The sequence below is a fragment of the Scylla paramamosain genome, chromosome 2, assembly GCF_035594125.1.
Source record: "Scylla paramamosain isolate STU-SP2022 chromosome 2, ASM3559412v1, whole genome shotgun sequence".
In the NCBI taxonomy this organism is placed as follows: Eukaryota; Metazoa; Arthropoda; class Malacostraca; order Decapoda; family Portunidae; genus Scylla; species Scylla paramamosain.
In genome coordinates this window covers 20,755,001-20,782,225 of record NC_087152.1, presented here as the reverse complement: position 1 = coordinate 20,782,225, position 27,225 = coordinate 20,755,001, and the positions used below count along the sequence as shown (strand labels likewise).

The following is a 27,225-nucleotide window of genomic DNA, read 5'->3' as shown; positions in this document are numbered from 1 at the left end:
GTTCAGTTTTTGTCACCCAATTTTTAAGGAGATCAATGTTTGCACCAGGAATGGTTCGCACTTTACCATTTTCTGTTGAATCAAACTAAACACTCGACGTACGTTGGTATCCCTTAATAACAAATATTTTTCTAGGGGCTGGAGGTTCTGTAACTTGTACATGTTCATTACTGGTAGAGGTATTTTGCTTTTCTAGCAAACTTATTCATTGTTGAAGGGATTCGATTGTAGTATAAGCAGTACTGATTTCAGAGATCAGCACTTCAGTCTCCAATTTTTTTTGTTTCTAATTTCGATATTATTGTTTCAATGCCACATTCTAATTCATCATTTTTTTTCTCCACAGACATCACTAGTTGTGATATTTTCTTGTGGAGGATCCGGTGTTAGCGGAGGTTCCTGAGAAGTGCCTGGAGGTGGAATTCCTGTCCGTTTTCCTTCTGGTAGCCTTCACCCCGAGTCTCCAGCAGGTGATAGTGTCAGTTACCGGTAAGTAATTGCTGTAGGGTCAGGCCATATGTCACCAGGCGCAGGTGGAAGGACTGATTGTGAAATTCCAAGAGCGGTGTTAGTGTGAAGTGACTGTGTAGCGCCAGGGAACAACGGCTGTGTGGCGTCAGCGTGCAGAGGTTGGATGGCATCTTATTGCAGTAGTCTCATCAGTATGAAACGGCGGGGTGGTGCCAGGGTGTGTTGGTTGGGTGATGTCTGCATGCATCTGCTGTGTAGCGCCAGCATGAGACAGAGGGGTAATGCCAGGGTGTGTTGGTTGGGTGATGTCAGCATGCATCGGCTGTGTAACGTTAGTATGAGACGGTAGGGTAGTGCCAGGATGTATAGGCCGGGTGAGATGGGCGAGTAGCGTTAGGGTGGTGCGGTAGGACCGCATCAGAGCGGGGTGCACGGGCAGCAGCGGGTGGAGGTATCGGTATCAGGTGTTGTGGCTGGCTGCGATTTATGGAGGATCATATCAATAAGTTGTTTGCTCCTCACCCCTATTTTGGTCAGTGCCATTTCTCGGCAACATTTCTGAAGATCTGATTTATGTAATTTTTTCCAATAGTTCTCGCGTTGGCAACTGCCGTGAGGGTTCACTACTTGGTGGTGCGTCTCTTGTTGAAAGCGTAGTTTGCGGTATATTTTCTGTATCAGTCATAATAACACAGATATGTCTTCTCACATTTTATGATATTTCTATAAGAATATCGTCGAATTATACAAGAGGTACTCAGGATGAGGCGATGATAAAGAGAAGCAATATTTAGGTGGTAGAATAGTAGTTAATGCGCATGCGCAGTAAATAGCTTCCCAGTTGAGGGAGGGAGGTGCTCATAGAAGAGTGCACAAAATTTTTGCCTTAAGATATGTTTTATTATTCTCAAACCCAGCTGTAACCTTATTGAACGTTTCCCTTTGTTTCTCGCAACAGAATTGGACATTCACATGTTGCCCTTTAAAAACAACTCTATTCCTTCACACAAATCTCAAATCTGTAAGCACCTAATTACACACACACCCCTCACTCAAAATTCAAAATTATCATGGCATCTCCTACACCAACCTATGGTCTGACCATTTTTTAATTTGAGCGTTTGGGTGTTCTCACTTACGGGGATCCCCCGACCTATGGCACTGCCAAACCTTGTACTAGGCCAATTATCGGATTATACTGTAGAACCTATTTGTCACTGATAACCTTGCTCCCCACATACCACCTCTCTCTCTCTCTCTCTCTCTCTCTCTCTCTCTCTCTCTCTCTCTCTCTCTCTCTCTCTCTCTCTCTCTCTCTGCATAAACAACCTACATTTCATGCAAATTTATTTCTATCAGAGATCTAAACTTAACTAAACTCCTGCCTACTCAGTCGGCCAAGCTGCTCTCTCTCTCTCTCTCTCTCTCTCTCTCTCTCTCTCTCTCTCTCTCTCTCTCTCTCTCTCTCTCTCTCTCTGCATATACAATCTACATTTCATGCAAGCTTATTTCTATCAAAGATCTATACTTGCCTATGAATCATTAGAATTTGAGAAAAATCTCCTGCCTGTCAACCTGCTCTCTCTCTCTCTCTCTCTCTCTCTCTCTCTCTCTCTCTCTCTCTCTCTCTCTCTCTCTCTCTCTCTCTCTCATTATGAATTTCGTTTAAATGTGATAGGTTTCTTTTTAGATATGATATTTCCCTTAAACTATGATGTTATTTTTTTTTTTTTTTTTTTTAGTTACGACTTTTTTTCCACACCACCATGGTTGCAGGGAGGTTCTTTGTCGGTGAGAACACAGGATGTGCTGGTGGCCTCTGTGTTATGTGAGCTTCATTGGCAGATGAACAAATTCTTCTAACTGTTGCCTCGCTCACTATGGTGGCTTTCGTTGTTTGGGCAACAGCTCTTGAGGGATCAAGTAATGGCCCCCTATTAGCCTTTTCTTCCAAAAATACTTATTTACAGAGTAAATAACCTCTTTTTTCTCCGCTGTGGAGATGACGAGAACAAGCGGGAGAAGAAGATTCCATCTTGGCTGGCAGCGCGAGAGGAAGTGACCTATGGATTAACACGGTCAGTCTGACCATGTGACCTCACTCAGTCACCAATGAAAAAGTGACAACGCTTGGAGGCAACGTCGCCAAGTATTGTGGTGTTTGCAAAAAAAAAAAAAAAATCAATGCAAATATCATTAAGAAAAATATTTCAATAACTTACATTTTTATAGCATCACAGTATATATATATATATATATATATATATATATATATATATATATATATATATATATATATATATATATATATATATATATATATATATATATTCCATGCCCTCGCTGGCCTAAGCCCTCAGGAGGCTTATGGACCTGATGGGGTCCCTTCTATTGTTCTCTGAAACTGTGCCTCCGTGCTTGCACCTTGCCTAGTCAAACTCTTTCAGCTCTGTCTGTCAACATCTACCTTTCCTTCTTGCTGGAAGTTTGCCTACATTCAGCCTGTTCCTAAAAAGGGTGACCGTTCTAATCCCTCAAACTACCGTCCTATTCTTTTAATTTCCTGCCTATCTAAAGTTTTTAAATCTATTCTCAACAGGAAGATTCTTAAACATCTATCACTTCACAACTTTCTGTCTGATCGCCAGTATGGGTTCCGTCAAGGCCGCTCCAGTGGTGATCTTCTGGCTTTCCTTACTGAGTCTTGGTCATCCTCTTTTAGAGATTTTGGTGAAACTTTTGTTGTTGCCTTGGACATATCAAAAGCTTTTGATAAGAGTCTGGCACAAAGCTTTGATTTCCAAACTACCCTCCTACGGCTTCTATCCTTCTCTCTGTAACTTCATCTCAAGTTTCCTTTCTGACCGTTCTATTGCTGCTGTGGTAAATGGTCACTGTTCTTCTCCTAAAATATATATATATATATATATATATATATATATATATATATATATATATATATATATATATATATATATATATATATATATATATATATATATACAAGACCATTTAATTTTGAGGTAGGAAACACCTAAGTGTAAGTATGGCAGAGCCGCAGGTCAGGGAATCCCCGAAAATGACAACGCTCAAACGCTCAATTCAAAATGGTCAGGCCATGGGAGTCCCCATCTGAGGAAAGGACCACAAAATTTAATGTTCCCAGGTCGGACTGCTCTTCTGGTATAGACCCTAAATATCTTGACACCCTCCTTAACTTTTTCTTCATTAACTTCTGCAACATTCGCGGTCTTTGATCTAATTTTCAATCTGTAGAACACCACCTTTCCTATACGAAACCTCATTTTCTTTTCCTCATTAAAACACAGGTGTCTGAGGCAACTGACAATAGCCTCTTTTCTGTTCCCTCCTACTTTTCCTATTCTCATTTTCAGTCCAAAGCTGGATGTTGTGTCTATGTGTGCAATGGCTTAACCTGCTCTCATACCCATGCTCTTGAATCTTCCAAGTTTTCCACCATCTAGTTACGACTACAGAGCAACTCTCAATCTATCTGTTTTGTATATCTCTCACCTAACTCCTCTGACCATAAGAAATTCTTTGACTACTTGACTTCCAAATTGGAGTACATTCCGACTCTCTTCCCTTTTGCGGAGATCTCCATTCTTGGAGACTTCAATGATCACCACCAGCTTTGGCTTTCCTCTCCCTTCACTGACCATCCTGGTGAACTAGTCTTTAACTTTGCTATCCTCCACGACTCAGACCGATTGGTGCAACACCTCACTTGCATTCCTGACCATCTTGGACACACACCCAACATTCTTGATCTTTTCCTAACCTCTTATCCTTCTGCTTATGCTGTTACCCTATCTTCCTTGGGCGCCTCCGATCACAATCTCATATCTGTATTTTGTTCTATTCCTTCAATCCCTTCCCAGGATTCCCCTAAGCAAAGGTGCCTCTGGCGTTTTGCCTCTGCTAGTTGAGGGGGACCTGAGGAGATATTTTGATGATTTTCCTTTGAATTACTGCTGCTTCCGTTTCACAGTCCCATCTTTGTGTGCCAAGCACATAGGAGAGATGATAGTGTCTGGCATCAAGGCGTATATTCCTCAATCTTTTTCTTGACCTAAACCTTCCAAACCTTGGCTTAACACACCCGGTTCTTGTGCTATACATGATGGAGAGACGGCTCAAAAAAAGAATCTCGTGTACTTTAAATTTCTGCCTGGAGCCATGCCAAGTCTCTTCTCCAACTAGCCAAAATCTCCTTCATTAATAGAAAGTGTCAAAATCTTTCAAGATTTAAGTCCCCTCGTGACTTCTGGCACCCAGCCAAAAACATCTCTTGTTAATTTTGCCTCTTCTTTCTCTCCTTTATTTCAACCAGATGGAACCACTGCTATTACATATATCTCTAAAGCTGAACTCTTTGCTCAAACCTTTGCCAAAAACGCTACCTTGGGTGATTCAGGGCTTGTTCCACCGTTTCCTCCACCCTCTGACTACTTCATGTTACCTATTAAAATCCTTCGCAATGATGTTTTCCATGCCTTCGCTGGCTTAAACCCTCGGAAGGCTTATGGACTTGATAGGGTCCCTCCTGTTGTTTTCCGAAATTGCGCCTCCATGCTTGCCTACAATCAGCTTGTTCCTAAAAAGGGTGACTGTTCTAATCCCTCAAACTACCGTCCTATTGCTTTAATTTCCTGCATATCATTTTTTCTTTTTTTAATCTATCCACAACGGAAAGATTCTCAAACATCATCACTTCACAACCTTCTATCTGATTGCCAGTATGGGTTCTGTCACGGCTGCTCTACTGGTGATATTCTGGTTTTTCTTACTCAGTCTTGGTCATCCTCTTTTAATTTTGGTGAAACTTTTGTTGTTGCCTTAGACATATCAAAAGCTTTCGATTGAGTCTTGCACAAACCTATGATTTCCAAACTATCCTCCTACTGCTTCTATCCTTTTCTCTATAACTTTATCTCAAGTTTCCTTTCTGACCGTTATATTGTTGTTGTGGTAGACGGTCAATGTTCTCTTAAATCTATTTACAGTGGTGTTTCTCAGGATCCTGTCCTTTCACCCACTCTCTAACAATTATTCATCAATGATCTTCTAAACCAAACCCTGCACTTTTTCACGTCTTTTTGTGGAGGTCCAACCCTTTTGGAAGTAAACAGTTCACGCAGGGTAGCCACAGAACACCTGAATTCTGATCTCTCTAAAATTTCTGATTGGGACAGAGCAAACTTAGCATTGTTTAATGCCTCAAAAAAACTCAATTCCTCCATCTATTAACTCGAGACAACCTTCCAAAGAACTATCCCCTCTTCTTCAGTGACCTTTAACTGCTCCCCTCTGAATATCCTCGGTCTGTCCTTTACTTATAATCCAAACTGGAAACTACATCTCATCTCTAGCTAACACAACTTTTATGAAGTTAGGCGTTTTGAGACGTCTCTGCCAGTTTTTCTCACCCTTTCAGCTACTAACTCTGTACAAGGGCCTTATCCTTCCATGTATGAAGTATATGCTTCACATGTCTGGGGGGTTCCACTCATACCTCTCTTCTAGACAAGGTTAGATCAAAAGCTCTTCGTCTCAACTCCTCTGACTGTCTTCATCCTCTCTCTCTCATCACCGCAATGTTGCATCTCTTGCTATCTTCTATCGCTATTTCCATTTTAACTGCTCTTCTGATCTTGTTAACTGCATGCTCCTGCAGCCTCACTGCACAAGACTTTCTTCTTCCTCTCACCCCTATTCTGTTCACCTCTCTAATACAAGAGTTAACCAGTAATCTCAATCATTCATCCCTTTCTCTGGTAAACTCTGGAACTCCTGGTTCTGAATTTCCACATTCCAGTGACTTGAATGCCTTTAAGAGGGAGGTTTCAAGACACTTATTCTTTAATTTTTGACTACCGCTTTGAACCCTGTTTGGGACCAGCATCCCAGTGGATCTCTCTCGTTTTTTTTTTTTATATTATTGGACTTTTGTTGACTTTGGCCGGTGTCCCTTCTACATATTTTTTTTTTTTATGTGTTAATAAGGTTTAGTTTGTGTGGTTCCCAGTGGGTTACGCTATGCTGCACTACTGTTGCATCAAATTATTTAATGAAAAGTTTTCTTTTTTCTTTCATATTTTGGTGAAAGTGGAGCTGATTTTTTTATTTGCCCTGATCTTATTCTGCTAAATTGTGAATCCTTTATTATGTGAAACCATTCATCCAGCTAAAGTTGATTAACAATTCTAATACATCTATGGTCTGACAATTTTGAAATCAGCGTTAAGGCGTTGTCCTTTGCGTGGACTCCCCGGCCTGCCACGCTGCCATACTTATACCAAGACACACCTCATGTCAGATACTTCCTACCTCAAAATTAAATGGTGTTGTAGTATATATACACTGTATAAAAAGGCAAGTTAGTGTAATATGTTTTTTTTTTTTTTCTTTAATGATACTTGCATTTTTTTTTTTTTTTTTTTGCAAACACCACAATACGTGGCAACGTTTCCTCCCGGTGACCGAGTGGTCACACGGTCAGAGTGGCCGTGTTATTCCATGGTCACTTCCTCTCGCGCCGTCAACCAGGATGGAAGCTACCTCTCCCGCTCTCGTCACTTTTACAACCAAGAAAAGAGCTTATTTACTCAGTAAATAAGTATTTTTTGGAAGAAAAAGGCTAATAGGGCGTCATTACTTGACTCCTCAAGAGCAGTTGCCCGAACAGCGAAAGCTGCCAACGCTAAACTAAAGAATAAAAATATAACGTCATAGTTTAAGGGAAATATCATATCTAAAAGAAAACCTATAACATTTAGACGAAATTCACAATGGAGAGAGAGAAAAGGAGAGAAGGGTGGGAAGGGCAGCTTGACTGACTGACTGACAGGCAGATTTTTCTCAAAGTCTAGTGATTCATAGGCAAGTATAGATCTCTGATAGGAATAAATTTACATGAAATGTAGATTGTATATGCAGAGAGAGAGAGAGAGAGAGAGGTGGGTAATGTGTGGTGAGCTAAGTTATCAACGACACATAGGCTCAAATCTGATAACCGGTCCAGTACAAGATTTGGCAAAGCCGCATGCTGGGGAATCCACAGAAAGAACACCGCCTAAATTCTCAGTTCAAAATTATCAGACCATACTTACAATACATATTCTTCCTCGAATAATTTGTCTTCAAAATTCATTTTATATTTCTCTTTCTTTATTAATTTTATGGGTTTGCTTTTAGCTTTTTTTTTTTTCTTTTAGGTGGGGGTGTTGTATATATTCTTGTTAGCATGCTTAGGTCATGTCCAGCATTTTTCTTCTCTTACTTCTTCAATATTTCCAGCTTCTTGAGAGGGCAGGGTTGGCTTAAGAGGGCGGGGTTGGTTTGAGAGACCGATTGACCTCTCCTTGCTCGGAGAGGTCAATCGGCTAGTCTGAGTGACCCTGAGGAAAGTGGCAACCACTTTGCTAGTTGGTGGCCATGTATACTCCTTCCTCTATTCCTGGGGCCGCTGGGCACTGAGTCTAAGCCTCCCCTTGTTGGGCTCGATGGTGGGTGGAGGAGCAGAGGAATGAAACACTGCAACAGATTTATGGCATCCAGTAATAGCATCACTGGTTGAGGCTGGATGGCATCCCTACCCCACCAAAATCACCCCATCCCCAGGCCTGAGGTTAACCTCCGGCGGGCTCTTCACGTGGGCGCCTGGAACATCCTGACTCTCTCGGATGATCATTGTCTGCCTCATCTATCGGAGGAATTCGGTAGGCTGAGAGTGGATATAGTGGGACACTCTGAGGTGAGGAGGCCTGGCAGTGGTGAGATCAGTAGTGGTAGTTACACTTACTACTGGTCTGGCCGCAGCGATGGCGCCCATCTTGGGGGAGTAGTTATAGGCATTTCCAGCAGACTGCAGTCTTCTGTGGTTAGGGTTACTCCGTTTGATAAGCATATGTTATTGAGGCTGAAGCACACTCTGGGCTTCATGTCCTTGGTGGCAGTATATCCTCCTACTGAGATGAGTGAACTTGAAGAGAAGGAGATGTTCTACGCCTAGCTTGACTCCATAGTCGATCAGTGCCCCTCTCGCGACACACTCGTTGTCCTGGGCGACTTCAATGCAGTGACTGGGACTGAGAGAGTTGGCTATGAGTTATGTGTCGGTCCCCATGGCTCTGGTAGCAGGAATGTCAACAGTTCATTCCTCCTGAACTCTGCAAAGTTCAGAAGGCTGAGGATTGGAGGCTCCTGGTTCCAGAGATGAAAGTCTTGCCGCTGGTCTTGGTACAGCAGTGCTGGTGGTGTGGCGAAGGAGATTGACCACATCCTTGTGAGTACTCGTTGGAGGATTCTTCAGAACTGCAGGGTTTACCGGAGTGCCGAGTTCTTTGCTACCGACCACAGGCCTGTTGTTGCAACCCTCAGGATACATATCAGGTCCAAGAAAATCTCCAGATGCTATTCTACAAGATTTCATCTTGAGAAACTGAGGGACTCGACATGTGCCCAAGAGTATGTGGTGACAGTCTCTAATTGGTTTGAGGTGCTGGACACCCTGGACGACCCTGAAGAGCTGTGAGATACTTTCAAACGTAAAACTCTCAAAGCTACCGAGGAGTGTGTTGGAGAGCGCCCAAGATCTAGGAGCAGTGTGGCGTCGGAGGAGACACTGAGAACTATTGAGAATCGTGCTGCCAGACTGGCTGGAAATCTTGGGCATTACAGGACCCTGTCACGTTGGACTAGAGCTCTTCTGAGGAGGGATAAGGAGAGGTACATCAGAACACTCGCTGAAGATGTTGAGGGCTGTTTCAACCCAAACAACCTTCGGCCTGCTTATCGAGCCCTGAAAAAGCTCCGCTCCAAATCCACATCGCAGACGAGTACTATCTGTACGGCTGATGGGCGGACAGTGTATTATGAATGAGGTTCGATCATGTTGGGCCGAGTACTTTGAGCAGTTGTACATGGCAGAACCTCCAAGCCGACAGCTATCTTAGCTGGTGTGCAGATGTTGGCTGCTGACCCACCAGTAGACGAAACTCCACCTTCCCTTACTGAAGTGAGAGAGGCTGTGAACAAGTTGAAATGTGGGAAGGCAGCAGGTATCTGTAATATCAGAGCGGAGATGCTGAAAGCTGGGGGTGACGCCATGATCCGTGGGTTGCATGCGGTTTTGTCTGCCGTTTGACAGTCCGGTACTATTCCTCCTGACTGGAAAAGGGAGTTGGTTGTCCCTATTTGGAAAGGGAAAGGGGATCGCCAGGAATGCAGCAACTACCATGGCATTACACTGCTCAGTGTGCTGGGCAAGGTGCTCACTCATTTGTTGCTGATGCGAATTCGATCCCAACTGCTAAGGTATCAGAGGCCTGAACAGTCTGGGTTTACGCCTGGCAAGTCAACATTTGACTGGATCCTAGCACTTTGAGTCCTCATGGAACGGCAACTTGAGTTTCAGCAGGGACTGCTTGCAGCTTATGTTGATCTCAAGAAGGCGTTTGATTCAGTGCATCGTGGGACACTGGGATATTCTGCGTGTCTGTGGGATTCCTGCAAGGATTATTGGTCTTATGACTGGTCTATATTCCGGGACTGAAAGTGCAGTGAAGTGTGGGAGCGGCATCTCTGACTTCTTCCCTGTGAACACAGGGGTGAGGCAGGAATGTGTTCTTGCTCCATCGCTCTTCAACACTTGCATGGACTGGGTATTGGGCAAGGTTATAGATCAAAGTCATTGTGGAGCGTCTGTCGGTAATACCAGGGTCACCGACCTTGTTTTTGCCGATGATGCTGTATTGCTCGCAGAATCGTTGGATGTGCTGGTAATGGCCCTCAAGGCACTGCATGAGAAGGCAAAACCTCTGGAACTTGAGGTCTCCTGGACCAAGACCAAGGTCCAGGCATTTGGAGGCTTACTACACGACACAGTCCAGTCTGTTCATGCATGTGACGAGGACATTGAGGTCTTGGAGAGCTTTACTTACCTTGGTAGCGTAGTTCATAGCAATGGTGGTTCTCACCAGGAAGTCACTCGACGGATTGGTCTGGCCCACGGTGTTATGAAGTCGCTCAACACGAGTATATGGCGTTGTCGATATCTATGCAGGCGGACAAAGATCCGTGTCTTCAAGTCGCTGGTGCTCCCCATCTTGCTGTATGGCTGTGAGACATGGACACTTAACAGTGGCTTAGAGAGGCGTCTCGATTTCTGTGGTACCAAGTGCCTTCGCAGAATCATGAGGTATCGCTGGATGACTTTGTGTCAAACCAGCGACTGTTTCATGAAATTGGCTCAAGGTCTGTTACCAGCATAGTCCGTGAATGCCAGCTCTGGCTATACAGGCATGTGGCTCGCCTCCCTGACATTGACCCTGCTCATAGGGTTCTCTCTGTAAGAGACAACCCTGAGTGGAGGAGACCAAGGGGACGGCCACACAACTTGTGGCTGGGGAAACTCGATAGATCATGCCGGAATCGGCTCGGGATGGATAGGGTGGCCGCATGGGAGCTCGCTCGGAGGGATCACCTTGGGTGGAGGCGGCTTTTGAGTGAGACGACGCGTTCCCCGGCGTATGCTCCCCATTAGTTAGTATCTGTTGGACAATTTTACTTCCATTTCCATCATCCGTCATATGTGCTCGTACGTATTTAAGATTTCTGTAGTATGCTTGTGTAATTCTGCTTCTACTAATACTGTGTATGTGGTAGTCAAAGAAACACAATGGCAAGTGCTTCTGCATTATATTAATAAAATAAACTGTACTGTATTAAGTGAAGCTGCCCGCATTGCATGTCTGCCACCAAGGCCAGGCAGACAAGGACTCCTCCATGTCCACCAGCATGGCTGGGTGGACACGGACTCTGCATGTCCACCAGCAAGGCTGGGCGGACACGGACTACTGAGTGGGGGTGGTTGCTGGGCCTGCCAGCTCAGGTCACGGCCAGGGCTGGCGTCCAGAGACAAAGGGTGAGGGTTGACCTACCTCTCACGTGGTGATAGCCGGTGTAAAAAACGTTGGGTCAGGTCGGGGATAAAGACGAAGTTGTCCAGAACCGTCAAGTCTCAAGAGGAAAGGCGCAGCATGAAATCTGGGTGGCAAGGGTGTGGGCGTGTGTCCCCACACCAGCACAATGCTCGGCCACTCTTCTAGGCATACCCTCATGCCTACAAATCACATGGGAAGATGCAAGCACACTGAAGCACATAATTCACTTCATAAATATTCTCTTATTTCCATAAGACACGTGATGTATACACTTTACTCAGTTGCAAGACTCACAGAACAATGAAGTCAGAAAAGTACGCACTGGCGAATGACAAAATTCACATAGCAGAGACGTCAGAAAAGAGCTCACAGTGGCCAAATCACAAAACTCACACTAACTGTGACATCAGGACAGGGAATCACAGGCCAAGAAAAACACTAGGACAACACTAGATGCCTAGAACAAGAGATCAAGGGATTTCTATGCCAAATAAATTGCAAAATAAAAATGCGCTGCAAAAATCATAACGCTGCACAAATAACACACATGATGGCGATAATCTTCGTCAAGTGTGGTGAATGAGTGGCCTGCTCTGGATGCAGAGATGGGATCCTTTTCCAAAAGTAGTCCTAGCTGATGAAATTTTAATGAAATCGATTTTCATTAAGTACTTCTCAAGGAGTTTAAGTGTAGTGCTGAGAAATTAATTATGTATATTTCTACTTTTCTTCCTAGGCTAGGGCCCATGTAGTGTGCGGGGGTGACCAGAATCTCAGTACCATGTGACTAACCCCTCCCCTTCCCCTCCTCTCCTCAGTGTCCTTTTGTCCTTGCTTTTCCCCCCCCCCCTCTCAGCGTCACTGTGTTGACCACTTCTATAACAAATTTACCCCGTGAATAAACGTAATTTCTCCTGCTTGGCCAGGTTATAGAGGCGAATTTTTCACCTAATCCCAGAGAATGGGGAGCCCTTAATATGATAAAATTAATTCTATAATGGTAAGGTCTTAAACCAGCCCAAACAAATCCCAGATAATTACGCCGCGCCAATGAGGTTGACGAATCTGATAAGTCTTCTTTGCTTCGCTGCCCTGTCACCCCTGTTGCTACGCAAGCCGGGAAGAGATACCAGACTTTGACTAATTCCCCAATTGATTTCAAAAGTCCATTGAATTAAACTTCTTAAAGTAACAACTATAAAGTAAACAGTAACTTAATTATTCATATTTTTCATCCCTGAACTCACAACCTAGTCGCCCCCCCCCCCCACTAAAAACAAAATTATAACTTAATAAATTTCCCCATTGGAAACCTTTATCCTTAGTTTCCCGCCGATTTCCTCACAAGCAAAGCCAGTCTCTCTCGGATTCTCCTCAGGTGAGCATGCAGTCTGATAGTCTCCCCCTCCATTCCTGTAATATTAAGTAAGTGTTTATTTAACAATAATTTTACTAAAGCCAGTCTCTCTCGGATTCTCCTCAGACCCTCTTGGATTCCCCTCAGATATTCCTGTTGATAAACTATTTCTGAGTGGATAGATATTCGCATTTTTTTTTCGTTTTTTTTTTGTTGGTTTTCTCCACGGGACTAGTGAAACCACCTGGTTCGAGATCACCGTGTGAGACTGTCCTCAGGTCTATACATACTTTTTGGGTATGTATTTGTTATTTATTTATTTATTCTCTGGTCTCCCCCACAACTCAGTAGTCGCGAAAATATCTCCATCGTAGTTTTTATGTAATTGAAGAATACGCTACCATTTATTTTGTATTTCTGAATTATGTAACTGAAGAGTAAGCTATCATTTATTTTTGTATTTCTGAATTATGTAACTGAAGAGTACGCTACCATTTATTTTGTATTTCTGAATTGCTTTCTTTTTATTATTATTATTTCGGATTATTCCATTATTTATTAAAAATCATAAAAGTGTCAGTATTTGTATTTCTCTTAATCCAGTGATAGGATTTGTAATTATCGTCTGCCACAAGGGAACATCACACCCCTTAGAGGGCATTAAACTGGTGGCAGCGGTGGGATTTATTTCGCGACTGACCGAAAGAGGTGGAGACTGGAAATAAGTGTAAATGTTGAAGGTGGCACTTGTAGGGCATAGCCAGATTCCCCGGCATCTAGAGGTAACAAATGTGCAAATTAGGATATTCAGAGCCCCTGGAGCAAAGGCTAGGACTTTCTTTGAGGATGATCGGTTAAATCGAGTACTCGAGTGGCAACATGACTTGACCATCTTGTGGATAGGCAGCAACGACATAGAAACATCTACCAATCCCGCTAGGATTTTCTCCGATGTTAAGAACATCATCAAAGAAATCACTGCCAAATGCCAATCACTAGTGCATGTCTGCCAAATTGAACCCAGGACCAACCCTAGGGGAATATCAGTGGAGAAATATAAGAAATTCCAAGTAGGAATCAATAATAGAGTAAAGAGAGCCCTGAAGACCCCAAACATTCATTTTAATAATATTCAATTTGTACAAGAACTGAGCGAGGATGGTGTTCACTGGGACGAGAGAGGCCAAGCTCAAGTAATCAGTAAGATCAAAAGAGTTATTGAAGGTCACAGTAGCAATAGAGAGGCAGTGGAGTAGAACACATTGTTCTGGAAGAAGAAAACCTGAGCGCATACTGTGTATCGCAGGTCACCTAACAATCACCCTGAGATATTGTGTTCTACACCCAGTACGTTAAACTTCCATGTGAGCAAAGATGACTGATAATGTTCGCCTCCCAAGGGGTGGATTAGACCCGTGGCAGGACTTAATGGATCATAACACCAGAGAGAGCCTGGGAGCAGTTAAACATGAAAGTAAAGGGAAAGACTTGAACACTTTAGAACAGGAAGTAGAGGAACTAAAGCAAATCTTAAATCAACAAAATCAGGTAATTGGGCGTTTGGCTAACATCCCTAATTTACACAGAGCACCTAGCACTCCCACCAAACCCCGAGATATCCCAATTCTTGAACTCCACCACCTACAAGGTCTTGACTCAACTACCCAATTGCAAATTTTCATTGAACTGGTGGAGCAAAGTAGCAATGAGGACACCCGCAAAGTGCAAATTGCAAAGAGTAGGGTCAGCAGCGAGCTCGCGGCTCTCATACATAACCATCAAACCTTACATCATTGTCACACCTGGAATAGTATTAAACAATTGCTTCTATCACAATTCTCCCAAGAGGTTAACTTTGACAGGGCGTGGAGAGACATAGACGCACAGACATATGATTGGGTAGAATCTCCCCAAGCATTTGCCAACAAATTCACTTGCAAATATGCCACTCTAGAGACGAGCTTTCCAGGAGAGAAACTCCCTAAATGTAAGAAAATTATCAAAAGAAAGTTGTGGCAGGGCTTAACCCAAGAAGCAAAGGCTAGACTAGAAGGTTTCCTGGATGAGGATTATCCTCTTGATAAATTTATTGACAGGGTAGAACATGAGCGCCAACTGCTCGAGGCTGCCCATACTTCCCCCATTGCTAGAATTAAACCTGAACTGGAAAAATCTAATTCAAAACTCATTGGTAGCCCTGACCCAATAACTCAAAATCCCCCAGACCTAACAAATGCAACATCCAAGGAATCAAAGGAAATTTGGGAACTTAAGCAGCAGATTAAAAGTCTCACTGATCAAGTAGGAAGGTTGAGAACCTCCCCCTCTCCAACACAACCCGCTAAATATTGCTCACACTGTCGAACCCATAGTCACACGCTGAGAGAGTGCTGGAGAAAACCTGCCCGTGGATCATGCTTTGACTGTAGACAGCATGGGTGCTGGAGAGGAAATAAAAACTGCCCCGGAAAACCAAATCAGAATATATGACTCACCCAGGGATTCACATCCCCCGCTATCAATCTCATAGTTAACAAGAAAATTCTTAAAGCTGTCATTGACACTGGTAGCGGCTATACTTTAATCACAGAGGCTGCGGTAGAGAAATTAGAAGGAACTATATCACAAAGGCGAGCAGTACCTATACTACAAGGGGTAACTGGTTCACCCTTACGAATCTTGGGGATGACCTTACTAGAGATAGGAGTAGGTGAAGAGACTATACACAAACAATGGTGCCCTGTAGTCCCGAATAGCTACCTTGACGCTGACGTCTTACTCGGGACAGACATACTTTCACAAGCTCCTTTTCAATGGAATGGTAAAACAAATACAGTAAAGTGGGGTAAAACCACATACCTTGTTAATCATATCAAAAGGCAGAAAGGCAAGGTGGAACGAGTTCACGAGGTACCTATTCTTCCTACCACTCCCAGTCAAACAGAACACATCCGTCTAACTCATACCATCAAACTCGATCCCTACCGAGCTCAGTTTCTTCCTATCTCGGTGAAAGAAAACCCAGGAGAAACTTTGTTAATCCAGCCTCAGCCATGTTTAACGCCTAATCATCACCCCTTGATTGTGACAGTAGATGAGAATAAAAAGGTCCCCCTCCCATTTATTAATGATACTAAGGGCCGGAAAACAATCAAACCAGGAACCCTATTAGGCACTTTTGAAAACATCTCCTCCCCGATGATCAGAGTCATCCACCAAAAGCAAGCCACTCCTTCCCTAGAAATCCACAATGATCTGTTGCCACACAACGACCAAACAAGGTGTCAGGAATCAAAGAGTAGGCCACAAAGACTCGAGGAGTTGATAAGACAACAGAAATGGAGTAACCTTACTAGAGAGCAGAAAACAGTCTTAAAAAATATCATTCTCAATCACCATGATTTATTCATAGTAGACAAAAACGAACTTGGATTAATGAAAGGGCCTCCTGCTAAAATTAATATCTCTAATCCAGAGCCTAGTCGTGGTCCTAGGTACCGATACCCCGAGGAAGCAAAAACCCTGATATCAAACATGTTAACAGATATGGAGAACAGAGATATCATTGAAAAATCTACATCTGCATGGCTCTCTCCTATAGTATTAGTCAATAAACCGGATGGAAGTAAAAGAATGTGCCTTGACTACCGACATGTCAACAAGCACCTAACTACTGATATTTACCCGCTTCCCCGCCTAGAAGAATTAGTTGAACAAGCAGCTGGCCATCAGTTCTATGCCACGCTAGATATGAGGGAGGCTTATTTTCAAATTCTATTGGAGGAAGGTAGCAGAGACCTCACAGCCTTCAGTGATGGGGTGACTCTCTATAGGTTTAAAAGGCTACCTTTTGGATTAAGCTGTTCTCCAGCTATCTTTACTAGACATATGGCCTCATTGTTAGCTCCTCTCGTGAAGAAGGGTTGGATGAAAAATTACTTAGACGACCTAATCATTTGGGCTTCAGACTTCACCACACTCAGCGAAAGACTCAGTGAAACTTTCGCTTTACTTAAAGAAAACGGAGTCAAGCTTAACTTATCTAAATGCGAAATGGCAAAGACTGAAGTTACGTTTCTTGGTCATAAAATTTCACAAGAAGGTAGTCAACCCGACCCAAAGAATGTAGAGGCAGTATTGGAAATGAAACCGCCCACTAAGGTCAAGGAAGTGAGACGATTTTTAGGTATGGCAGGATTTTATAGGAAACACATCAGTAATTTCGCTCAAATAGCCACTCCACTTACCAACCTAACGAAAAAAGATCAACCTTTCCTTTGGACAGACAAGTGTCAGGAGGCATTCGATACCTTAAAAAGATCTCTTGCCCAGGCCCCTATACTAGCGAGAGCGCAAAGTAACCAGCCGTTCATGTTAACAACTGATGCCAGTAATACCCACATAGGAGGCGTCTTAAGTCAAACTCAGGAGGATGGGTCTGTCAGACCTTTGGGCTATTTTTCAAAAAAATTAAACTCCACTGAGAATAGGTACTCAGCTACAGATAAAGAAGCCTTGGCAGTACTTCTCTCTTGTAGACACTTCCATCATTATTTGTGGGGAACTAGCTTCACTATATTCACAGATCATCAGCCCCTTACTAGTATATTCAAAAGAAAGACCAAATCTGCCAGGATGAACCGCTGGATACTAGAGATGAGAGAATACCAATACAACATCCAATATGTGAAGGGAAAGTATAACTACGTGGCCGATCAGCTCTCTCGCCCAGTGAGGATCATTCAGCGATGTCCTACTCCAAACTATTTAGGCCTGACTTTAGAACAAATCAAGATTCAACAAAGGGAAGAAATTAAGTGGAGAGACATGATAGAGTATCTGGAAGGAGGGTCTATACCTACCAAAAAGTATCATAAGAGTATATTGCACCAGTTCACTATAATTGATGAGTTGCTGTACTACGCTAAGGAAAACATTGATGGCAGCATTCATTATTCATTGGTAGTTCCTCAGGTTCTGATTCCTAAAGCTTTAGAACATGCACATGAGCTTTCTGGCCACCTGGGTCAGAAAAAGACAATTAATAAGGCCGAAGAATTGTTTTACTGGTGTAATCTCAAGTTTGACGTAACCCAGTACGTAAAGAATTGCCTTACCTGTCAAAGATTTAAAACCTCTCCAGGGTTACAGCAGCCTTATCAGGAATTACCTTCAGTAGAGAAGCCCTTAGATAGGATAGGTATAGACCTGACGGATATGATTGCAGGCAGTGGTGGCTACCGATATGTGTTGACTATCGTAGATCACTTTAGCCGATTTGTGAAGTTCTATCCACACAAAAACAAACTATCAGAGGGAATTGTAGAGGCGCTGCAGCAGTACATTACCGACTTCGGGACTCCTCACTCCATCGTCCTGGACAACGGGGGCGAGTTCACCTCCCAGATCTTCCAACAATTCTGCCAGCAACACCTCATCACCCTCTGTTACACCACTCCCTACCACCCGCAAGGGAACGCCATCACCGAACGACTCCATCGCACGCTCAAATCCATCTTGGCTTCCATGTGCCAAGGTTACCCGCTACGGTGGCCTCGCCTACTCCCTGTGTGTCAGGCCACTATGAATGCCGCCGTCCATACCAGTATCGCCCAACAACCTTTCTTTTTCTCCCGGCATGCGCCCCGAGTGATGGGTGCCAGGCTACCCGCAGTTGATGGTGACGAGCAAGACGTGGATGTGGTCCGCCGGCTGATCCGGGAAACACACGAGAAAATGACTCGGAAATACCGTAATGCGGCCAACAGGAAACGCAAGGAGCAGAAGGTAGACATTGGGGCGTTGGTGTGGGTGAAGCGAGAAACTACAGAGTCAGGAGTGTGTAAGAAACTGTGTGTTCGTTGGGACGGCCCATATAAGGTGGTGGAAGTTTTAAGAGGAGGCGGTGGTTATGTGGTGAAAGACCCTTTCTCGGGAAAGATGGTGCAAAGAGCGGCAGAAAAGATCAAACAGTTTCACAGTGAGGAAGAGTACGTAGTTGCAGCTCAAGACACAGTGTTCCAACCTGATATAGAAACTGAAGTGTTACCGCCTAGAGTGCGTAACCGTCCCAGACGCTATATTGAGGAATGTTAATGTCGCTGGAAAGACGGTATAGAAAAGAGCAGAGTGCTTGGGGTAAATAGAGTCCCCCCCCTTACTTTTGCATGGTCTGGCTGGACTGGTTGTAATGAATCGTGGTATGACGGGTATGGGTACTATGTGAGAGGTGATGTAAGAATTTGAGAAGGAATAAGGAACCACTTTAATTCGCAGACTACTACTGCACTCGACAATCCGTTCGGGCCATTCTGTGGTGGATTACTTCAGGACGTGGCGAGCGCTTCGCGTAATCATCTATAGTATCTCGTGGTATGAGTGAATGTGTGGATGAGTAAATGACTGTCCGAGTGGAAGGAACCGAGTACTGGGGTGGCCGAATCTCGTTTCAGAGAGTGACGGAGTGACTTAAGGTTAAGTCCTCACACCACAGGAGGTCAAGAGGCTGGTTGGGGTGGAATTTCTTTTCTTTTTCCTTGAGATGAGAGAAAGAGCCGAGTTATGTCTCCAAGGGACATTGTGGTGATATGGCCCACAAGCCATTGTATGGGAGAGAATGTCAGAGTTATTTCCCGACAGAGATCACGTGCAGTTCGTCAGCCTGGCTTGGTTATGTGGTGGTGAGGGGAGTTTCTAATTACTCGGATGTGAAGGTGTTATTTTATTTTTTTTGGTAAGGAGAAAAGAGAGAGGTGAAAAATTCTAGAACGGATGAAAGGCTCGTGTAGTGCTGAGAAATTAATTATGTATATTTCTACTTTTCTTCCTAGGCTAGGGCCCATGTAGTGTGCGGGGGTGACCAGAATCTCAGTACCATGTGACTAACCCCTCCCCTTCCCCTCCTCTCCTCAGTGTCCTTTTGTCCTTGCTTTCCCCCCCCCTCTCAGCGTCACTGTGTTGACCACTTCTATAACAAATTTACCCCGTGAATAAACGTAATTTCTCCTGCTTGGCCAGGTTATAGAGGCGAATTTTTCACCTAATCCCAGAGAATGGGGAGCCCTTAATATGATAAAATTAATTCTATAATGGTAAGGTCTTAAACCAGCCCAAACAAATCCCAGATAATTACGCCGCGCCAATGAGGTTGACGAATCTGATAAGTCTTCTTTGCTTCGCTGCCCTGTCACCCCTGTTGCTACGCAAGCCGGGAAGAGATACCAGACTTTGACTAATTCCCCAATTGATTTCAAAAGTCCATTGAATTAAACTTCTTAAAGTAACAACTATAAAGTAAACAGTAACTTAATTATTCATATTTTTCATCCCTGAACTCACAACCTAGTCGCCCCCCCCCCCCACTAAAAACAAAATTATAACTTAATAAATTTCCCCATTGGAAACCTTTATCCTTAGTTTCCCGCCGATTTCCTCACAAGCAAAGCCAGTCTCTCTCGGATTCTCCTCAGGTGAGCATGCAGTCTGATAGTCTCCCCCTCCATTCCTGTAATATTAAGTAAGTGTTTATTTAACAATAATTTTACTAAAGCCAGTCTCTCTCGGATTCTCCTCAGACCCTCTTGGATTCCCCTCAGATATTCCTGTTGATAAACTATTTCTGAGTGGATAGATATTCGCATTTTTTTTTCGTTTTTTTTTGTTGGTTTTCTCCACGGGACTAGTGAAACCACCTGGTTCGAGATCACCGTGTGAGACTGTCCTCAGGTCTATACATACTTTTTGGGTATGTATTTGTTATTTATTTATTTATTCTCTGGTCTCCCCCACAACTCAGTAGTCGCGAAAATATCTCCATCGTAGTTTTTATGTAATTGAAGAATACGCTACCATTTATTTTGTATTTCTGAATTATGTAACTGAAGAGTAAGCTATCATTTATTTTTGTATTTCTGAATTATGTAACTGAAGAGTACGCTACCATTTATTTTGTATTTCTGAATTGCTTTCTTTTTATTATTATTATTTCGGATTATTCCATTATTTATTAAAAATCATAAAAGTGTCAGTATTTGTATTTCTCTTAATCCAGTGATAGGATTTGTAATTATCGTCTGCCACAAGGGAACATCACACCCCTTAGAGGGCATTAAATAAGCATATTATCAATCCTTCCTTTCATCCATCATTTTTAGCAATGTTTTTTTTTTCTATCTCCTCTGTATGGTCATCATGTGGTTCATTATGTTTGTTTATCAACAAGGTTACCCTGGAAAAACAAATCCTCGGATAAATTGCAGCGTGAAGTCCAACACAGAACCGAATATGAGGAAGACTGCTTATCAAGCTAAAATGGATACAGAAATATTAAATCCACGACCGAATATACTCGTACAGCTCCACAAAACTCTTTTAATGTTTATTATCAAAGGCACACCTTGCAAACACACATACCAAGACTTCTGTTGCTACATCAAAGCATGAACCGGGGAGAATGGCCCGCTCAGAGACCTAATTTTTTTACTTACCAGTTGGGTATAATCACCACTAATACAAGAAATGATATGAAGACAAGAGCACAACTTATGAATAAAACTCTCACAAAAGCACAGCAATATCAAACGAAACCCACAACGAAACCTACAACACGACAAAACAACACTACAATACACAATCTACGATGCAAACACACCATACGTGGTACCAGGTCGGATGTTGCTTTGTGGTGGCCTGAGCTGGGTCGAGTGGGAAAAGTGGCCTTTTTGTCAGTTTCTGAAAGGACAGCTGCAGATGCATAAAAACACTTTAAAAAACTGCAGGTGTATCCGTATTTAAGAGGTGAGGAAACGCATCTCAAGTAGCCTTCCTAACGAGCTTTTATTTGTTTTTTTTAAGATGGCGGTGGAGAGGGCTGGTAACGAACAGGGTCTCTAGGCCCGCCTGGCTGCCAGAGTGGAGTACGTGTTCTGTGATAGCTATTCTATATGCCTGCCCACCATATATATCTAGCCATATTCACACCATACACCCATGCCAACATCTGCCCATCCTCATCACAGACATGTATCTCTACCACATACCTGTTTTTTCTTTATAGTATCAAACTCCACATTTACCTGCACAAGAGCAGCCAGGTGTGGAGTTTTTATGCCTTTCTTTGACTTGATTAATTTGTGCACGTGTTTAAGATCGAGTCCCACCACTAGGTACCTGAAGGGGAAAAAAATTACAAATGTGAATTTCTACCTTATTGTTTATAAACAAAAAATGCAATGAATAAATAAATAATAATGATAATGATAATAATAATAATAATAATAATAATAATAATAATAATAATTATTATTATTATTATTATTATTATTATTATTATTATTATTATTATTATTATTACTACGAAGAAGAAAAGATCGCCAAAAACATCACTAAAACAAACAAAAAAAAAACATTGACATGAGTTTACGTGACTGTACACTTCGAAAAGTTTGCAATATTTTTTATTTACCAATGCTATTTTAACTACGAAGAAGAAAAGATCGCCAAAAACATCACTAAAACAAACAAAAAAAAAACATTGACATGAGTTTACGTGACTGTACACTTCGAAAAGTTTGCAATATTTTTTATTTACCATTGCTATTTCCAGTAGCTATTTCAGGAATACTGATATAAAGTAATTCACTATATAGAGAAAAGTCTCTTAAATACAATGGAGTAAGCACTTTTTAGGTAAAACCAGGTACAAGTGAAGCAGGATTTTTCTTAACAACAATTTGCACCATCCTTCAGGACAATGTGGCTGGGGTTCCCCAGCGAAGAGTCTAGTGTGTTTCATATACGATTGTTTGTGTCAGTTTCCGTCCTCATGAATTTGAATAATGACCATCCCCCTCTCATCATTAAGAAAGAGGAAAAATTATTAGGCCTTGCAAATTGAAGCGAATAAGTCACGCAAGTCAATTCAACGGGAAATGTAGCAATGGAGAAGACCAAAACATGGTGTTGCAGTGTATCTGTTAAAGCAATATCACTTGTTGCTATTGTTGTTGTTATATTAATACTGCTACTACTACCATTACTACTGCTACTACTACTACTACTACTACTACTACTACTACTACTATTACTACTACTACTACTACTATGCCTGTTGTTGCTACTTCTATGTTGCTGCTGCTGCAGCTACTACTACTACTACTACTACTACTACTACTACTACTACTACTACTACGCCTGCTGTTGCTACTTGTAGCTGCTGCTGCTGCCACTACTACTATTACTACTACTACTACTTCTACTACTACTACTACTACTACTACAACAATAACAACAGCAGCAGCAGCAGCAGCAACAACAACAACAACAACAACAATAACTAGTACTACTACTACTATAACTGCTTCAGCTACTACTACTACTACTACTACTACTACTACTACTACTACTACTGCTGCTGCTGCTGCTGCTGCTGCTGCTGCTGCTGCTGTTGTTGCTACTGCTGCTGCTGCTGTTATTGCTGCTGCTGCGGCTGCTACTGCTGTTATTTCTACTACTGCTACTAAAAAATATTATTATTATTATTGTTATTATGACTATTATTATTATTATTATTATTGTTATTATTATTATTATTATTATTATTATTATTATTATTATTATTATTATTATTATTATTTTTATTATTGTTGTTGTTATGGTAATGTCGGCCATGCATATCTGCCAACTTTCTCTATTCCATTGTTACGACCACAATTCCCTGCCCCTTCATCAAGCTGCCGCACCTGGATTAGCTTCACTGAGCCGCCTCCAACGTGGACTCAGTGCAGGGCTCAAATACAGTACAGGGTCCCTTGTGACTTCTGGACCCTTCTCACAACCGTCGTAACTCCAAGTCACACTAATTTGAAGTTGCCAGTCTGTTTTACCGACCCACAGACAAGAGAAATACTCAAACAACACTTAACACCCACAGATGCAGAAGAATCGACAACCACGTCAAAGAAAAACAGTTAACACACTATTAATAACACGCATATGATCGAGGTACAATACCCCGTTGGAATTTCACCCACCGTGACAGTTCTCCCACTGCCCAAAAGAGTGTTATAGCCTCAAGCCGAATAGTATCGTTTACTGCCTCCTGGGCGACAGACCTTGTCAGGACATAGGGAGGGAGTGAAATTTACTACGTGGCTAATTACTTAGGTCCTCTGTGGCTGAACTGCCTCAGCCCGCAGTAGCACTTAAAACAAACATGGTTATTAACAGAAGACACAAGAAACTACTACGAAAGAGTGCCCACGAACGCACAGTAGAGTTAATCACCACTCACTGCGCAAATTCGACTTCTACACTTGTACATCCGAGGAGTCACTTCCCTGGGTGTAGTGTGTAATTCACAACTACACTTACTTGCAGACTACTACGGAGACTCATATTATATATAATTAGGCCAGGATGTACGGCCGATAATGACTCACTTATCCCCCTTAAGGCAACTTAGTCTCCAATAAATGATAGAGCACGTCTCATACGTCTGCTCCTTCCAACTACTGGGCAGTGACCCCAGATGAGAGGTCATCAGGTTAGCCAGCCTCACCCGCGCATTATGCCCAACAAACATGGTCAGACCAGACCATCAAACCCGCGCCAAATGCTCCTAAGTCAGTCTAAATCCAAAACGGCCAAGTACCAGGCCGCTACATGCTTCCAGCATTTGTCCCTCAGCCCCAGCACACTGAATCAAAGATGAGTGACTCTGACTCCTCAAAACCCTTGCCAGCAGCAGGACAGCTAGCTGGGCACTCTACCCCAATTACGGCATCAGTATATCCCTTTTTGTGGTGGCCCTACCTTATTGCAGTCAACCCCTGGAATCACAGATCCCAGAGGCACCTGACGCCGGGTTGCTCGCCTCGCCTTAGGGCGAATAATGACTGAATCAGCACTTTCAGCAGCCTTCACAGCTGGGTCAGCGTCCACAGACAGGAGCTGCACCCAGACTCTTCCACCTGCCAGGTCATTCCCCTGAAGGAAATCACCATCCGACACTGGCAGGCGTCTGGCTAGTGCCACCTGCCCCTCCGTGGTCACTAGCAAGTATGTCAGCCTAATCTCCGCTGTGGCGAAGCTCTCTGCAGCGCCCTGGCACCACACAGGCTGATCAGAGGCAACTCGCCTCCCAGTCACATTCCTGCACAGCAACTGCTGTGCCGCAGTCCCTCAAAACTGTAACAGTGTACGTAATCCCATCAATCTCAAAAGTGCCCTTACATAAAAATGGACAGCACCAGTCCAACTCAGACATCGTAGGGAACAGTGAGGCAACAACAAATGAGAGGGCAGCCACATCAGCATTTCCATCCTCATCACCCTCCTGATCCTAACCCTGGGACACAATCAAGGCCACCAGCTTCTGGGGCATTTTGGAAGCAGTGGCAGTCACTAACTTAGGGCAATTGTAATTAAAATGCCCAGTGTTCTTGCAATAATGACACATGGTCTGCATACTTTACCCAGGAGTGCTGTGTAGCATGCTCTACATGCAACTACACTTACTGGGACACTACTACAGAGACTCATATTATATATAAATGGGCCGGGGCGCACGGCCGATAATGACTCATTTATCCCCATTAAGGCAACTGACCCGGCTACCTATGGTCTAACCATTTTGAATTGAGCGTTTGGGCATTGTCATTTTTCAGGGATTCCCTGGCTTGCGACTCTGGCACACTTACACCAAGACACACCTCATGTCAGGTGCTTCCTACCTCAAAATTAAATGATGCTGTAGTATATATACATTGTGATGCTCTAAAAGAAAAGGCAAATTAGTGTAATATTTTATTTTTTAATGATACTTGCATTGTTTTTTTTTTTTTTTTGTAAACACCACAATACTTGGCAAGGTTGCCTCCAAACGTTGTCACTTTTCCATGGGTGATCCAGTGAGGTCACACGGTAAGACTGACCGTTTTAATCCATAGGTCACTCTCGCTCCACCAACCAGGATGGAAGCTACCTCTCCCGTTCGTTCTCGTCACCTCCACAGAGGAGAAAAGAGTTTATTTACTTTGTAAATTAGTATTTTTTGGAAGAAAAGCCATCAACGTGAACGAGGCAACAGTTAGAAGAACTTATTCATCTGCCAATGAAGCTCACATGACACAGAGGCCACCAGCACATCCTGTGCTTTCCTCACCGACAAAGAACCGCCCTGCAACCATAACCAACGTTGATAACTTTGACAAACGTATGGTGAGAAGAACAGTTTGGGATTTTACGCAAGGAAGAAGATCCTAACACTACACAAAGTAAAAGAAGAATTGAAGGAAATATTTTTCTTCAATTCTTGGATTCAGATATGAAAAAAAAAAAAATCATAACTAAAAAGTAAAAATATAACATCATATTTTAAGGGAAATATCATATCCATAAGGAAACCTATCACATTTAAACGAAATTCACAGTGGAGAGAGAGAGAGAGAGAGAGAGAGAGAGAGAGAGAGAGCTTGACTGACTGACAGGCAGATTTTTCTCAAATTCTAATGATTCATAGACAAGTATAGATCTCTGATAGAAGTAAATTTGCATGAAATGTAGATTGTATATGCAGAGAGAGAGAGAGAGAGAGAGAGAGAGAGAGAGAGGGAGAGAGAGAGAGAGAGAGAGAGAGAGAGAGAGAGGTAGTTTGACTGACTGACAGGCAGGAGACTTCTTTCTCAAATTCTAATGATTCATAAGCAAGTATAGATGTCTGATGAAAATAAATTTGTATGAAATGTACATTGTACATGCAGAGAGAGAGAGAGAGAGAGAGAGAGAGAGAGAGAGAGAGAGAGAGAGAGAGAGAGAGAGAGCGAAGTTATTAGTGACACATAGGCTCTAATCCGATAATTGGCCCAGTACTCGTACAAGGTTTGTCAGCATCGTAGGTCGAGGAATTCCTGTAAACGACAACGCCCAAACGCTCAATTCAAAATTATCAGACCATAGACAGGATAGCACATTAGTCTTCAATAAATGCTACACCACGTCTCAGTATGTCTGCTCCTTCCAATTATTGGATAGTGACTTATGGGAAAATGCTCCAACCGCCTTCCCGCGCGCTGCTGCTAGAAGGTGGGGGAAGGGTGCGACATATATACACACATACACACATAGAGACAGGTGCCCACACCCGCTCCTCGCTGCGCAGTCTCTACTTGAACAAAACACTTTACTTTTAAAAATTATTGTGATTAAACAAAGGGTAAAATGAATAGTGATAGTTTCTTTGTCAAGGGCAACTCTTCTGCTGCAAACTATGGGAAACTCAAACTGACTAAACAGAGGGAAATAAGGTAAATTAATCAGGGAAGACGAGTGTCTGTGCACGGAAATTCTTATGGTAAGTTAATGGCAGCAAGTTGCCACTCCGCATCATTCATCTAGTTTCTGTACCCTAGCTTTCTCTCTCTCTCTCTCTCT

At 42.9% G+C, this 27,225-nt stretch overlaps 1 protein-coding gene across 2 annotated transcripts in view; it reads right to left on the bottom strand.

The window, feature by feature from the left end:
* LOC135106639 (uncharacterized) overlaps positions 1 to 27,225 on the bottom strand; it is a 168,453-nt gene that overhangs the window by 134,650 nt on the left and 6,578 nt on the right. For both annotated transcript variants that reach the window (XR_010271396.1, XM_064015944.1), the window contains exon 3: positions 21,870 to 21,963. Coding sequence is in view for 1 of the 2 variants with exons in the window: in XM_064015944.1 (XP_063872014.1) it covers positions 21,870 to 21,963 (94 nt within the window). In the remaining variant the exon portion in view is untranslated. The remainder of the gene's footprint in view (positions 1 to 21,869; positions 21,964 to 27,225) is intronic.